Source organism: Scleropages formosus, chromosome 23 (genome assembly GCF_900964775.1).
Source record: "Scleropages formosus chromosome 23, fSclFor1.1, whole genome shotgun sequence".
In the NCBI taxonomy this organism is placed as follows: Eukaryota; Metazoa; Chordata; class Actinopteri; order Osteoglossiformes; family Osteoglossidae; genus Scleropages; species Scleropages formosus.
The window spans coordinates 1,511,464-1,527,044 of record NC_041828.1 but is presented as its reverse complement, the minus strand read 5'-3'; the positions used below and the strand labels follow the sequence as shown (position 1 = coordinate 1,527,044).

The following is a 15,581-nucleotide window of genomic DNA, read 5'->3' as shown; positions in this document are numbered from 1 at the left end:
CGACCTTTATTGGCCTATGGCAGACACACAGTTACACTCTTGTGGAATGGAAGTGGACACAGCAAAACATATGAGACGCGGTTTATTTCACACGGTTCAGTTTATTGGAAACAACATTTATTTTTCTTAAAAGTGCATCGGTGAGCCGCTAGAAGCTAAAACTCTGAGGACAGATATAAGACGCTGCAGCTCAGTGCGATCACCGCTACTGTCATTATGAACGGCAGCGCCATTGAGCACATTGCCGGAGTGGGGCTGTTGGCGGGGGGGCTCAGGGTGGGGGTGCAGCAGGGTGACAGAAGGGGCTCTGGCTGCACAACCTGCAATAGGGGCACTCCCAGCTTCCTCTGCTCCTCCAGTACCCCCCGCAGGAACGCCAAGACGCGGGGGGGGAAAGCAGGAGCCGCAAAGAGGTTGCAGGTGGGAACGAAGAAGTGGGGGAGCAAGGCGTCCCGCACGTGGCTCTCGAAGGCCTCCAGGAGCAGCATGAAACAGCGGGGCAGCAGCCGGGGAGCCCACTGCGCATCGCTGACCCGGGAGGAGAGCATGTGCAGGAAGGCCGTCTTTCCGTGGTACGAGCAGAGGGGCTCCAGCTCCTGGGGGAAGCGCTGCTTCAGAGCCTCGATGAGAACTTGAGCAACTTGAAGCACTGCTTGCTGAGGCCGGAGAGAGAGTTGGAAGCGTTATTAAAGACCGTCTTTCGTACTTAAAAATCACGAATGGCTGTACCTGAATCCTCTGAATAAAAATGGCATTGGAACAGGTTTAGGTCATGACAGCGATGCCCCCTGACTTTTAAACTGAGTGTGATTTTGCGGGGCAAAAATACAGAAAGGAAACATGTCATCAGCGCGCCGCGAAGAAAAGATTGACAACCGACAGCACTTGTCCGCGTTCTTCTCGCAGCAGGTCCTGTTCTGGCCGTGGTTCTTGATGATCTCCTTCTCAATATGTGAGAAAGAAATTCTCCAGCTTTCTGGGGAGCAGACACACAACCAGTTACATAATGCTGGCACACACACACACACACACACACACACACACGCACACAATCAACACTGGCTTGTGGGCCATGTCCAGGTTACTCCTCACCTCTTGCATCGCTCCCAGCTCTACTCACCCTTAGCGGTGGGGGTGAGGTTGCGTCCTGCAGGCTTCTTGGGTACGAAGAAGAAGGACCTGCTGGTGAGAGCCTGTCTGGCCTTTCTCCCCAGCCAGCGTTTCACATCCAATCCTTCACGTGCTGCAACTGGCCAGCGTTGTGCGGACGGCACCTCCAACGCCGGGACAATGTCCAGAGAGATCAGCTCCTTCTCCTCCTGTCCCTCCTCGGTGGTCTCCTTCACCAGTGCAACTTCCTCCTCTCCTTCACCTTCTCCATTGTCCTCCTGCACACCTTTCAGCACCAGGGTGATGGCTGGTGAGTTGGGGCTCTTCCTGTCAGGCCGCCAGTGGCCTTTTCTATCTGGAACTGGCAGACAGATGAACACAGTCACTGAAATGGAATGGCGGAACTTGGAAGCATTAGTTGAGGATGTCCCACGGTGTCTGGAACAGCGATGAGCAGGTACTGGAGGAGCTCATGCCTTGTCCTTGTTATTACAGCCAGACCAAGAGAGCAGATTCAGCGACCACCCCGTCGCGCGCCGGACAAGCTGGGACGTTTCCTGGATCTTGACACCGCAATGGGATATTAAGACTTCCACGGTATTTTTAGCGTATTTCCGACCGCAGAGGACCGACCTTTGTAAGTGCTGAGGAACTTGCGGACCAGACGTCGAGTTTCTTCCAGGACTTTAGAGGCTGAGATGGTGAGGCCGTCGTCCAGGAGGAAGATGCGTATGTCAGAGTGGGTGGACCGGGCCAGGCAGACGCTGTAGTGCAGGCCGTGGTACTCGGGAAGCTCCACCCAGGTGAGCCGCGGTGTTGGGAACACCACCATCATGTCAAACTCATTTGGGTTATTTATCTGAGAATGTAGGAATGAATAAACACACACACACACACACACACACACACAAAACACACACATCTAACTTTGAGCGACATTGAAGTCAGAACTTAAATTACTGAAAATAAAATTGCATGTGAGCACAGCACTCATGGACACCAGAGATGAGCTGTAAACACAGGGGAAGTGAACTGAATGAAGGCGGTTCCACTCTCCCATTCTCGTACAGCATTTAGGTGCATTTTACCGCCATCTATCAGCTAAGCAGGTGATGTTCACTCCGCTACAAACACACACACATTGGCTGAAGCCGCTCATCCCAAGGGGGGGTCGTGGCGAGCCGGAGCGTAGCCCTGCAACACAGGGTATAAGGCTGGAGGGGGAGGGGACACACCCAGGACAGGACACCAGCCCGTCGCAGGGCACCCCAAGCAGGACTTGAATCCCAGACCGGCCAGACAGCAGGACCCGGCCAAGCCTGCCGCACCCCTCCGCCACACACAAAATGGCTACAACCGCTTGTCCCAAGTGCAGTCGCAACAAAAAGTGAAGGTAATGGTATAAAAAGTAGATAAATTGTCCAATGAGTGTGCCTTTGACCACATGTAAGATGGCCAGCCAATGTTTAAAGAGATAATTTCAATAAAGTACCAGTAACAGTAAAATGCCAAGGACAGAGTCAGCATCTTCAACCTGCCCCCTCAGATGGGAACTTGGGATTGCCTAGACATGATGTCTGTGGAACATGGGAGGAATCCGAGGTAACCGGACTGAAGCCAGTCAAACACAAATAGAGCATGCAAAGTGGATGCCCACAGATTTAACATGCAAATCCCACTGTATGGCAGCCTGGAGCTGTGAGGAAACAACACTGTCTTCTTTCCCAGCCAGCGAAAGGACCGCAGGACGAAACCGCAGCCCCAGCCATGGTGCATTAGAGTCTAGTGTCCCCTACTCGTCCCAGCCTGCTTACTTTGACCATCTCGTAGTAGCTGCCGCTGTTGAGCACCGAGACGGACTGGTAGTAGGGCTGTGTGCTTTCCTGCTTCAGGTAGCTCAGGAACTTCTCACGCAGGTGGTTGACCAGCTCCGAGGCCCAGCGCTGGTCCGTGCGGCGGAGAATGAGCCTCTGAGCCCTCTCCCTGATCCAGCGGTATGAGATAGATGGGTCTGTGTGTTCCTCCTCTGCAGGTGGATCCTTTGGGCCATCTGATGTGTTTTGGGAACCTAAAAGCAAGGCATGACCCCGAATTTCCCTGAGTTTCAGAATACAGGACTCTGTGGTGCAGCTCCATGTCCAAAGTCCCACCACCAACAGCGCTTCAGATGTCAAAGCAAACTCTTGTAGACAAAACAGTTGACTTGTCAAAATGATCTTTGACAAAGAAATGTTTCCGTGGGACTACAGGTACCGAACACAACTGTACGCAGTTTACAGCTTGGATCTGATGTGGTCTGACAGAACCTCCTTCGGTGCTTCTTCCCCAGGTGGGTACCTAGTGGAGTCCTGGGTTCCGGGGATCCAAGGACAAAACGCACCGGTATGAACAAGTAACTGGACTAACAGTCAGGAAAACGTGTTCACGGGTTCTGCTCCAGACTATTTTGAGAAGTATTTAGGCTGACATACCAGCTCGAAGCTCCACATCAACACCCGATGCACCGACGGACAGCGACCATGGACAGTAAGCACTGCCTTCAGTGTTTCAAAAGAGTGGACAACAAACACCTGGGGAACAAGCTCTAGGTGATCCTGCAGCTTCTACATCTACCAGTATTGAGCAGCCAGGGAAGCATCGCCCTGCACCTCTGGCTCTGAGTTGGTGCACAGTTGTTTTCTGCATTACGAGTAAATAATGATAGCTGTAAATAACTGCAAATAGTTGGTATGTGTGTGTGTCTGTGTGTGTGGGTTTCAGTTCATATATCTCGTTCATTAGGGTGATTCTTACTGATAGGCTCTTCAATGTTTTATGCTGAGGGATTCTGGGAAGCCCGGCGAAGGCTGACAACCGTGACTAGGTGTTCAGAGGCTCAGAGATACGTGCTGGGATCGTGGAATTCTTCTTACCTCTGAGAAAACTGAAGTTGATGTAGGTGTACCTTTGGTGAAGTGCAAATATGTCATAATTCAGGCCTGAAACCAGTTTTTCTTCAGAATTGATACACATTTTGCCTTTTCCCTTCCCTCAAGAGCTCAGTGCAGTGGCTGAGGCACTTTGCTACACACCCTGTTTGTTTTTAGTAGCGCTGCCATTCAACTTGCACTCTTTTTTGATTCCACAACACAAATACCTTTGTTTCTCACGGGTGTGTTTTTTTGTATGATGTGTGTGAGTAAAAGGGGGGGTAAAAGGACCCACAGCAAACAAGCATGCTTTTCGGCGACAGGCGGAGGTAAAATACGTGCGGATGATCCCGCAAGTAACCGCGTGCGGAGCGGCACAGACGGAGGTGTCTCGTCTCCACTCCGTGTCCTACTGCACATGGAAACTTCTCGAGCAACGACTCTACTCGGTCGTCTAGTTCCAGTCTCACAGGTAGTAGCCTATAGGAAAGAAATGTGTAACGTAAGCGTACTACAGGAACGAAGATCCCTCACCTGTGTCTGCTCCAGGTGCGTCCATGTCCAGAAGTAGGTGTGCACCTCAGAGAAGCTCTGGTGGAAACGCAGCGGATCACACACACCTCATTTCCTCGAAGCCGAGTGCTCTCTTCTCGAGTGTGATGTCAGAGAGGGTGTGGAGGGGTTCGGAGGAAACGTGTGTTAGCAGGGCGTTAAAAAAAGAAAACACTCCATTGGCATTTCACAAGCACTGAGCTGACTCTGGATGGTAGCTCTTCCTGTCCAAGCACAGCCCCACACGTGGCAAAGGAAGTATAGGGGCGTGTGGAAACTGCCACATCTTTAGTTTAAATGTAGCTCATCATGGTGGAAATGGCAGCACTGAGGTCCCTCTTCCATTGGCATCAGCACTTGGGTGTTACTGCCCACTGTTTTCCAGTCAGATCTTGCACTGAAACACACTCTTGGCAGGGTGGGAAAGGGACAGGCTCAGGCTCATGGGACAGATAGCAGTTACGGCAGTGATCAAGTCAAGTTTTGCTTTGTGTTCTCTTGGACCCAGAGCTATCGACTGAATCTCACATCAACTCAAGTCGTGAAGATGTGCTTCTCGCAGCAGAGGAACATATCCAGAGTGACCTTTGTTCACTTCAGCCTGGAAGGCTTTGTTCCTGGAAATAAATTGTCCAGTGATAGCTTGACATGCACATTTTAGGGTAGTTACAAACTTCTGAGTCATGTAACTTTTGGAGGGAAAACAATTTCTGGTGTCTGAACACTCATTTGAAAGTGTGACCTGCTTTTGCATCATGTCTTAAATGCATGTGCATGTCCTCTTATTACGGATGTCGGGGGCATTTTGTAGCCAAAATACAGTGTGTTCAAATGTACATATTTCTTACATTTGAATTGCCTTTCAAATACTGTAAAAGCCAGGCAAGTTAAATATTCTGTACCTTTCCTCACGAGGGCAACTGCTTGTGCTGCAATTCCGTTACAGCTGGTTCCATCATGGTTAAGAGTTGCTGCCTGTGGACCCAACAGTTGCAGTTTTGAATGTCATCTCTGGCTGTAGAAGCCTTAAGCAATGTACTTGCCCTCAATTACTGCAGTAAAATGACCCCAGTTGTACAAACGGGTAAATAATTGCAAGTCACCTTGGAGAAACGCATCAGATAGATGTAATTTCTCATATGCAGTCATTTTTATTCTACAATAATGGAGAAATCTAATTTGAATGCCACCTTTTCTGAACACTTACATCCAATGTTGATACATAAATACAGTCTTGGCTTGCAGTTGTATTTTTATTCTTTTCGAAGTGTTTATAAAACATTGAGAAACCTCTGAGACCTGAAACCACTCATTCTAAGGACTAAATGCGTGTGACATGTTGCGTCATCTGCTGTTGGCTCACAAGGAACACAATGGCACAGTGTTTTTAATCATCACAGCAACTAATGATCCTTTTTATTAATGTTATTGTTTCCCCTATAATGCAGGCATTGTGTGAAGTACATAGTGTTTTTTTTTCCTGCGGAAACTCTTGCGATGGGTTTTGATCAGCATCAGCCAGTCCTTCAGTAGAGAGCTCAGGTTCCGAGAAGAGCCAGGAGACGGCTCTGCAGCGTCCAACTGGCAGGTTCACTTGGCCTTGGCAGCCTTCTGTGCTGACTTGGTCACCTTGCCTCCAGTGGCGACCTTCTTCTCGACGGCCTTGATGACGCCGACGGCCACGGTCTGCCTCATGTCACGCACAGCGAAGCGACCTGCAGGACAGACAGGGTTAAAAAGGAGAAGCAGGGAAATGAGGGTCGTGAGCACTCAGCGAAAAGGACTAAAACATTTTCTCGTTCTTGTCTCATTTTGTTTGACTGTTTAACTAGCTGGACCAAGAGCCAATAGCGATGCTGAATTTTGACTCGCAGCTGCCTGACACTCACCCAGAGGGGGGTACTCTGAGAAGCTCTCCACACACATGGGCTTGCCAGGGATCATGAGAATGATGGCGGCATCGCCGGACTTGAGGCTCTTGGGGTTGTCCTCCAACTTCTTGCCAGAACGGCGGTCAATCTTCTCCTTGAGCTCACTGAACTTGCAGGCGATGTGGGCTGTGTGGCAGTCCAGGACGGGTGCGTATCCAGCGTTGATCTGACCAGGGTGATTCAGGATGATGACCTAAGCAAGAGGGGAGGCAAAGGTCACGAAAGACAAATAACGCTGAAAGATGTGTTTCAGCTCAAAGATAACCTGTGGACTTCAGCACAGATTTATTGCTTCCACAGCTGTTGTCTCACCTGAGCGGTGAAGTTGCCGGCCTCCTGAGGGGGGTCGTTCTTGCTGTCTCCAGCCACGTTGCCACGGCGAATGTCCTTGACAGACACGTTCTTGACATTGAAGCCCACGTTGTCACCGGGCAGAGCCTCAGCCAGGGTCTCGTGGTGCATCTCCACAGACTTGACCTCAGTGGTCACATTGGCAGGGGCAAAGGTCACCACCATGCCAGCCTTCAGGGTGCCAGTCTCCACACGGCCCACGGGTACAGTGCCAATACCTAGAAATGGAGTTCTACTAAGTCAATTTGCAACGTTCATGGGTCACAAAAATTTCTCCTGTGGGCAAACAAATCACGAAATGCATGTCTGGGAGTAACATTTACCTCCGATTTTGTAGACGTCCTGCAGGGGGAGACGCAGGGGTTTGTCGGTGGGACGGGTTGGGGGCAGGATAGAGTCCAGGGCCTCCAGCAGGGTGACACCGGTGACAGTGCCCTCCTTGCGCTCCACCTTCCACCCCTTAAACCAGGTCATCTGTAGGGAAGATTCACACACGAAACATTAGGAGCAGCCGTCTTGTGTGCTCTACAAAAGACTGGGACGGCTGATCACTCACGTTGCTGCTGGGCTCCAACATGTTGTCGCCATGCCAACCGGAGATGGGCACGAAAGCGACTGTGGCAGGGTTGTAGCCGATCTTCTTGATGTAGGTGCTGACTTCCTTGGTGATTTCCTCGAAACGCTTCTGGCTGTAGGGGGGCTCAGTGGAGTCCATCTTGTTGACACCAACGATAAGCTGCTTCACTCCCAGGGTATAGGCCAGCAGGGCATGTTCGCGGGTCTGGCCGTTCTTGGAGATACCAGCCTCGAACTCTCCCACACCACCCGCCACAATCAGCACAGCACAATCAGCCTGCACAGGAAAGGAAGGAAATAAGAATCTCGGAGACTCACGATAACCACTCTCTACAAGACAGGTCACAAACTACTGCTGGAGCACTGTGTACTCCAAATGACACTGAGCACCGTATGTCTACACAGCAGCCCAAAAGGCAGGAACCTCAGACGAAAGGCATGTTTCAGGCTGTAAACTCCATGCTTTCCTGGGTGACCCCCGTAGTGCTGCCCACCTGTGAAGTGCCAGTGATCATGTTCTTGATGAAATCTCTGTGCCCAGGGGCATCGATGATGGTCACGTAGTACTTGCTGGTCTCAAACTTCCAGAGGGAAATGTCGATGGTGATACCACGCTCACGCTCGGCCTTCAGCTTGTCCAGCACCCAGGCGTACTTGAAGGAGCCCTTGCCCATCTGCATGACGACACACAAGAGCGCGGTGTAATTCAGGCCTAAACTTGGCAACGTGAGCTCTTACTCCATCTTTCACTCTATTCATTTAAGCAAATTACGCAATGTAAAATACTCTCCTCAGATACTTTACAAGCCAAGAAACTACACTGAACCTTTCACCTGCTTGTGATCTATGCACTGAAACATAGTAACTGCCATTATGAAAACTTAACCGTAGTTATGTTATCACCTCCAAAATATTTGACTACTACCCCAAATGTATCAACAGCAGCTTTACAAGAGTTCCTACTTAACTGAAGTGAAAAACCAACTCTTCCTTCTGGCATTTCCCAGTCCTGCAGGTTTTCAAGGTTTCCCTAGGTGATGAACTAGAGCTTTCAGGAAAGAAACCTCAAACACCTCATTTGCAAAAAAGTCTTAACAATTACACCCTTACTAGATGGAACCAAAATACGAGATTTGCTCATCCCTGAGCTACAGTTTAAAAAGCAGGGCGCAAATCACACCTTTTTATTTACTCAGCTGTGAAGACAGCAAAATGGGGGACAGATCCTTCTCAGGGTCCAGCCCTGAGGGTATACGGATGTGTCACTGCTGCTCATGCCAGAGAAAACCAACATGACTGATCCTGTTCCAACATATTTGGCTCGGAAATTAGTCACCCAAAAATATCACATTTTCGACGACTGTTAGAAACTCAGAATCCACGAGCAGACTATTAAGTTACCATAACGTCCATTTAAACATCAACCGTATAACGAACTGCGGAAATAATACAAAATACTACATTTCAGCAACCGTGCCAAAGTGAACGAGAAAGCAGGCACGAAAACAGACCACGTCAAATTATGGTTGAGATTTTTTCTGCCCTTACCTAGCAAACATGAATTTGCACATTTTACCTTCTTTGACTTATTAAACTCTTGATGTTGCTACCAAGGACAAGTTCTCATTGATCTCTATGAAAATGATTTAGTCTGTAGCACATAATGTGTTTAGAGGAGTCAATATGAGCAGATGCTTAACCACCCATAAGTGTGACAAGTCAGCGCTGCTGTCTGCTGGCAACATTCCGCATAACGAGGCTCATGTGTCCCTCAGACATCGCCTACTTGTCATGACACCGGGCGGCCATAAGGTGTCGCTCTCACACAACTGTTCCACACGGCATTTCGTCTACTGCCATGACAAACACTGACCACGGGGGGCCGCCCTTGGGCCGCCGTCAAGCCGCCGCTCTTGGCACCGTCCACTCGGCCCGTTATGACCACGAGCGGCCACGGGGTGTCGCCGTTACACCACCGTCGTGGCTCTCAGCCGCGCCCCGCGCACTACGCAACGGGGCGGCTGCCATTTCGCGCAGCCCTTTTGTCACCCCCTTCCACGTTTCTTTTTCCGTGTCCCTACAGGAAATGCCCACCTCTGCCGCTTCCTTCTCGAACTTCTCGATGGTTCTCTTGTCGATGCCTCCGCACTTGTAGATGAGGTGTCCGGTGGTGGTGGACTTGCCGGAGTCGACATGGCCGATGACCACGATGTTGATGTGGGTCTTCTCCTTCCCCATATTGGTTTATATTTACTGCGAATTAGTACATAGCGGAGTACAGTATATCAACATTCACCCACTGATGTAATATATATATTATAAGCAGATAAAGCGAGTGTCGACTAAATGGGGGACGTTTTGCGACGGACTGTTCAACCGCGTTCGGCCCCGCTTCTCTGAGGGGAACAGAAATGAGGTTCGACCACCGGCTCCATTGAGTCCTGAGTCGCCGTGACCCACCGGTTCGCCCCCCCGCCTCCATGTTGGCTCGCGGGGAGTCCGAAGCGGCCATATTGTCCAGCCGGTGCCGTCCCCCCGGGGGTGTCCCGACAGCCGGGGGGGGGGCGCGCCACATGAGCGAGCGCGGCCGGCTCTTCCCCACCCATAGAGCGGGCGTCTCGCCTGCGGGAGCCAGCCGACCCCCACAAGGCACAGCCGCCTTCCCCCACAATCCCCGGCCGGGTGCCACGAGGCTCAGAGCGGCTCGTGCCCCAGCTGACAGCTACGACATGCGTGTCACGGTTTGAGGAGCTGCGGTTCCAGAGCAGCGCAGTTTCCTTTCACGCCACAATCCCCGCGTTGGAAATCCAGAAAAACCCCAGCGAATGCGGTAAGACTCTTAATAAGAGCGCTTTCCGGAGGCGACCTTACGTCCCCTAGGGAAAAGCGCTGAACGAGTCACATGCCGGTGAGGACACCCCCGACCCCCCACTACGAACCTGCAGCTCGACTTTCAGTGGATATTCCAGGAACAGAGCGGAGAAAGGACCGAGAACCGTTTCTCTCCCCCTTTTATACCGGAGCCGTTGGCGGGGAGGGGGGGGGGAGAGGGGGCGCGAGCGCCGCAGCGGAGGCACGGAGCGGGAACGTGCGGCTGCGTTTCCTCCCATTGGTTGTTGCGTTGGCAACGCGACGCCGCTATTGGCTGCCGGAACGTCAGGAGGAGAAGCAGCTAGCGCTGCGACAGCTACTGAGGAGCACGTGGTCCACAAGTGGCCAGAGACAGTAGGGAACCGTTTTAAAGGCGCTGGAAAAGTTAAACGTTACAACAATCGAGGAGAGACATGCATGCGTCAAGAAATTCAAAGACCTTTATTGTTAACAGCAGCTTCCTTCCAATTCAGATTTGACATCTAAACAGGTGCAGTTCAAATCATTAACTCAAAATTTAACAGAAGAGGCACTGTTCACTCAATAAGCCACAAGAACACTTTTTTGTACTTTTTCCTGCGAAAACTTTTGCGATGGGTTTTTATCAGCATTAGCCAGTCCTTAAGTACAGAGCTCAGGTTCTGAGATGGAGCAGGGTGGAGTGCTGCAGGTCCCACAGCCTGAGGGACAGCCTGGGGGAGGTTGATTCACTTCGCCTTGGCAGCCTTCTGTGCGGACTTGGTCACCTTGCCTCCGGTTGCAGCCTTCTTCTCGACGGCCTTGATCACGCCAACGGCCACGGTCTGCCTCATGTCACGCACAGCAAAGCGACCTGCAGGAGCCAGTTGACAGTCAGACGACTTCAACTTCATGAAGACCGTAATGCTTGTATCTACCATTATAGCTCTACTCACCCAGAGGGGGGTACTCTGAGAAGCTCTCCACACACATGGGCTTCCCGGGGACCATGTCAACAATGGCAGCATCACCGGACTTGAGGCTCTTGGGGTTGTCCTCCAACTTCTTGCCAGAACGGCGGTCAATCTTCTCCTTGAGCTCACTGAACTTGCAGGCGATGTGGGCTGTATGGCAGTCCAGGACAGGTGCGTATCCAGCATTGATCTGACCAGGGTGGTTCAGGATGATGACCTGTAATTAGTCAAGAGGAATGTCATGTCAGACACTTGCTCACCCAAAGCCAAAGTTTATCTGAACTCAGTAGCAAGGTAAAGAATCTCACCTGAGCAGTGAAGCTGCCGGCCTCCTGAGGGGGGTCGTTCTTGCTGTCTCCAGCCACGTTGCCACGGCGAATGTCCTTGACAGACACGTTCTTGACATTGAAGCCCACGTTGTCACCGGGCAGAGCCTCAGCCAGGGTCTCGTGGTGCATTTCCACAGACTTGACCTCAGTGGTCACATTGGCAGGGGCAAAGGTCACCACCATGCCAGCCTTCAGGGTGCCAGTCTCCACACGGCCCACGGGTACAGTGCCAATACCTAGAAATGGAGTTCTACTAAGTCAATTTGCAACGTTCATGGGTCACAAAAATTTCTCCTGTGGGCAAACAAATCACGAAATGCATGTCTGGGAGTGACATTTACCTCCGATTTTGTAGACATCCTGCAGGGGGAGACGCAGGGGTTTGTCAGTGGGACGGCTTGGGGGCAGGATAGAGTCCAGGGCCTCCAGCAGGGTGACACCACTGGCATTTCCTTCCTTGCGCTCAACCTTCCACCCCTTGAACCATGGCATCTATACACAACAAACATGTTTAGGAACATGTTCAAGAAACTTGAACAGTGAAGCAGGGGATACAGATGTCACTCACGTTGCTGCTGGGCTCCAGCATGTTGTCGCCATGCCAGCCGGAGATGGGCACGAAAGCAACGGCGGCAGGGTTGTAGCCGATCTTCTTGATGTAGGTGCTGACTTCCTTGGTGATCTCCTCGAAACGCTTCTGGCTGTAGGGGGGCTCAGTGGAGTCCATCTTGTTGACACCAACAATAAGCTGCTTCACTCCCAGGGTGAAGGCCAGGAGCGCATGCTCACGGGTCTGGCCGTTCTTGGAGATACCAGCCTCGAACTCTCCCACGCCACCAGCCACAATCAGCACAGCACAGTCAGCCTGTGGGAACGTGCTGTGTGAGCATGATACTGGTTTCATATGTCACCACACTTTGACAGAAATGCACATACCTGTGATGTGCCAGTGATCATGTTTTTGATGAAATCTCTGTGCCCAGGGGCATCGATGATGGTCACATAGTACTTGCTGGTCTCGAACTTCCAGAGGGAAATGTCAATGGTGATACCACGCTCACGCTCAGCCTTCAGCTTGTCCAGCACCCAGGCATACTTGAAGGAGCCTTTGCCCATCTGCAGGAAGACGGAACCCATGTGATACAGTTATTGTCATCCCCACTTAAGTTTATCCAGTTCTGACTGGTTGCTCAGATCCATTAAAACTATTGTAGACACTGAATGCAAGGTTTTGTAGTTGTATTGAAGTTAGTTATCCACTCAAAGTACACAAACTTATTTGGTGCAAAGTTCACATTTAACATTACCTTGCATGTCATAAGCACAGTTGCTGAATGTCATGAAAACCATTAGGAAAAAAGAAAAAAAAAAAAAAGACTGCTGTACAGACATGTCATGACCACCTTACCACATAATATTTCAAGTGATACACCATTAACAAGTTTCACTTGCAAACAAGGACCAGGCATACAAGTTGCCTCATGAAGCTTGAAAGGAGACAAGGGACCCAGGTAAATAGCTTAGTCACAAGCCAAGTTGAACGACAGATTCCACGAGAACCGTTTCAGGGATGAGGCCTCTCGAAAAAAAAGCTCATCCATTCATTTCGCGTATCGTGTCAGAAGGGAGTCTAAAGTGCAGCGTCATCGGCCACGTCGGCGCATGCGCAACCGTCGCCCCTCCCTCGCGCCCGACCGGCTCGTGCAGGCCCCGCACGCGCCACCGTCGCCATCTTTGAGGGGTACCAAAACTACGTACCAAGTCGTCGGTTTTTCAGGAAAACAGCCGCGTAAAGATCAGAAAACTCATCCCTACGCACCTCTGCCGCTTCCTTCTCGAACTTCTCGATGGTTCTCTTGTCGATGCCTCCGCACTTGTAGATGAGGTGTCCGGTGGTGGTGGACTTGCCGGAGTCGACATGGCCGATGACTACGATGTTGATGTGGATCTTTTCCTTTCCCATTTTTAGTTAGGTTCCTGAAAATGGAGAGAAATCGGTCATTTTTTTATTTATTTAGGTTAAAAAAAAAGGGATCGGGCGGTGGCGGCTGTGGCTTCCAGCCCAGCCGGGGCCCTGAGCGGCCCACGCCGCACACACGTGTTACACGATCAAGAGCCCCAGCCGACCGGATCGGATCGCATGGCATCGCATCGCCAGCCCGACATTCCTCACATTGCCACCGAAATCCGCAGGACAGGTGCGGGACAGATGCGGAACACGTGTCCCCCTGTGCGGGCCTAGGCTGGGGCCGGCAGCGGCAGCGGCTCAGTGAGGAACGAGGCCCGCTCCCTTTGTTCTCCCGTTCCCTCCCCTCCCCCACCGTCACAAGAACACCGAGTGGAAAAATAAACTTGTCGTCCAGGGGAAGTGACCGGATCAGCGCCAGTCGGGCGGTTACAGCACAAAAATCACACTGAACACAGCTCACAAATAATCGCAACACGTAGTAGAGCAGTAACAAGAAAGTCCATCAAATTTCTAGTTCGTCATTCCACTTTTGTCCGACTCCCATAACAGTTTAACTTTTTTAACAAAGAAGAAAAAAAAAAAGTTCCCTTCCACCCCCAACTTGTTGTTCCAAAAAGTGCGCTACGTACCGGGCTCCGCGAGACTCTTCGGCTGTCGCTGCTGCTACCGCCCCTGCCAGGTAAGAGAAAGAGGAGGATTCGGGTTTGACTCGTACCTTTTATACCCGGCCGACAGCCCTTCCCCCTCTTCCCCCCCTTCCTCCCCCCCCCGCCGGGCCGCAAATCGCGAGGATTCGCACGAAAACTGCCCGCCTGTGCGCGCGCGTCACCGCACGTCACCGCCCGTCCCGGGAACTCGCGACTTCGCTTGCGCTTCTCTCGGACGGTTCGGCGCCCCACGGGGCTCAAGTGGCCCGCTGTCCACGCGTGGGACCGATGCCGTTCTCTCCGGTGTGGAAAAAAAATACACATAAAATTTAATTTCCTGGTGAAAAGAATGTGTTGTGAGACGTGGGCCGAGGGCGTGTCGTGGGGAAGCGCGAGCTGTGACCACCACGTCGTGCACGCTGCGCTTCCGCTTGGAACTTTCCCACGTGAGGCCCGCGGGGCGGCGGTGATGCGCGAGGGGCGAGAACCCAACGTACAGTTTCATCTCGGCCCTTTGAGCCATTGTGTTGCGAGTGATGGCCTAGTCTCGAAAGACCCAGAATAATGAAACCGAAACCCATGCTGCTTGGGCTTAGCAAAGTCTCCCGTGACGTGTCCGTGGGCCTCGCAAAGCCAAACGAAAGATTTAATAATAATGGCAAACACACTTGACTTGTTGAAACGCTGCACCGAGGTGCCTGCGAGAAACGAATCTCCTCCCCGCTTGGTGTGTGATGATGTGACTCACCGAAGTACTGGTTGAACTGGAAGTGCTCGCTGGCTGGAAAAACTTCATTCTTTAATAGCCCATGGCATGAGAGAAGGGTTAATGGCCCATCCCTTCCATGTGACACCCTGGTGCACAGACAACTAGTCTCTCCATCATACGGACGCATCCGTACTTTAATTGCACATCATCTATACATCGATGATTTAATGTTATTTTCACTGCGCGAGGCTCAGTGCATCTGTTCCAGAGGTCTTTGTGGTTTTTTCTTCCTGTCCCAGGCAATCGACCCCTAACCCTAACCCTAACCCTTCCTTTGGGTTCCAGCTGATAGTTCACATACAAGTACATTTAAACACGGCCCCAGAGCCAGTGTAATTCAGATGAGGCTCGAAAATCCCGTCTTTCGCATCCCAATTGGTGTGCTGATGACGGCGAGCCGACGCGGAGCCGGCTCATTGTTTCTGCGGCTCGGGCGCGTCGAAGACCATCTTGCGCCCATATCCGACAAGGCGGTGAAATGCAAGCGGGGCCGAGATTTTGCAAGTACAACAGCCCCCCTCCCTCGTACTCGCCTATTTACATGCCTCTGAGGTTATGAAAGAAGAATTTTGTATGTGAATTCTAAGCATATATCGCAGAGCCATTCAGATCATGGATTCATCAACTCAAAAAAT

The 15,581-nt window shown here is 51.4% G+C and overlaps 3 protein-coding genes across 3 annotated transcripts; all 3 read right to left on the bottom strand.

The window, feature by feature from the left end:
• Positions 1 to 95: 95 nt before the first annotated feature.
• On the bottom strand, positions 96 to 5,511 carry LOC108931781 (cyclic GMP-AMP synthase). The gene is given in 8 exon segments (XM_074559686.1): positions 96 to 631; positions 634 to 656; positions 877 to 976; positions 1,121 to 1,471; positions 1,744 to 1,969; positions 2,925 to 3,178; positions 4,554 to 5,188; positions 5,474 to 5,511. Coding segments are annotated over 7 exon segments (1,455 nt in total). The 5' UTR covers positions 4,579 to 5,188; positions 5,474 to 5,511; the 3' UTR covers positions 96 to 155.
• A 294-nt stretch (positions 5,512 to 5,805) lies between these two features.
• LOC108931834 (elongation factor 1-alpha-like) lies at positions 5,806 to 10,459 on the bottom strand. Its single transcript, XM_018747857.2, has 8 exons — positions 10,369 to 10,459; positions 9,524 to 9,682; positions 7,924 to 8,103; positions 7,410 to 7,706; positions 7,177 to 7,327; positions 6,815 to 7,071; positions 6,461 to 6,695; positions 5,806 to 6,286 (listed from the first exon to the last, which is right to left on the bottom strand). Exons 2-8 carry the CDS (start codon positions 9,665 to 9,667, stop codon positions 6,162 to 6,164), a joined length of 1,389 nt encoding a protein of 462 aa, XP_018603373.2. The 5' UTR covers positions 9,668 to 9,682; positions 10,369 to 10,459; the 3' UTR covers positions 5,806 to 6,161.
• A 259-nt stretch (positions 10,460 to 10,718) lies between these two features.
• LOC108931835 (elongation factor 1-alpha, somatic form-like) lies at positions 10,719 to 14,257 on the bottom strand. The gene is made up of 8 exons (XM_029248561.1): positions 14,160 to 14,257; positions 13,381 to 13,538; positions 12,498 to 12,677; positions 12,130 to 12,426; positions 11,903 to 12,053; positions 11,541 to 11,797; positions 11,215 to 11,449; positions 10,719 to 11,132 (listed from the first exon to the last, which is right to left on the bottom strand). The coding sequence occupies exons 2-8, from the start codon at positions 13,522 to 13,524 to the stop codon at positions 11,008 to 11,010; spliced, it is 1,389 nt and encodes a 462-aa protein (XP_029104394.1). The 5' UTR covers positions 13,525 to 13,538; positions 14,160 to 14,257; the 3' UTR covers positions 10,719 to 11,007.
• Between the last annotated feature and the right edge of the window lie 1,324 nt (positions 14,258 to 15,581).

Excerpts from the sequence above, each read along its gene's own strand:
- LOC108931835 (XM_029248561.1), bottom strand. The coding sequence starts at position 13,524 with ATGGGAAAGGAAAAGATCCACATCAACATCGTAGTCATCGGCCATGTC. Across the intron at positions 12,678-13,380 it reads TCGAGAAGGAAGCGGCAGAG|ATGGGCAAAGGCTCCTTCAA; the intron begins GTGCGTAGGGAT and ends GTCTTCCTGCAG. Across the intron at positions 11,133-11,214 it reads CTCAGAGTACCCCCCTCTGG|GTCGCTTTGCTGTGCGTGAC; the intron begins GTGAGTAGAGCT and ends TGGCTCCTGCAG.
- LOC108931834 (XM_018747857.2), bottom strand. The coding sequence starts at position 9,667 with ATGGGGAAGGAGAAGACCCACATCAACATCGTGGTCATCGGCCATGTC. Across the intron at positions 7,328-7,409 it reads TGTTGGAGCCCAGCAGCAAC|ATGACCTGGTTTAAGGGGTG; the intron begins GTGAGTGATCAG and ends TCTTCCCTACAG. Across the intron at positions 6,287-6,460 it reads CTCAGAGTACCCCCCTCTGG|GTCGCTTCGCTGTGCGTGAC; the intron begins GTGAGTGTCAGG and ends TCTGTCCTGCAG.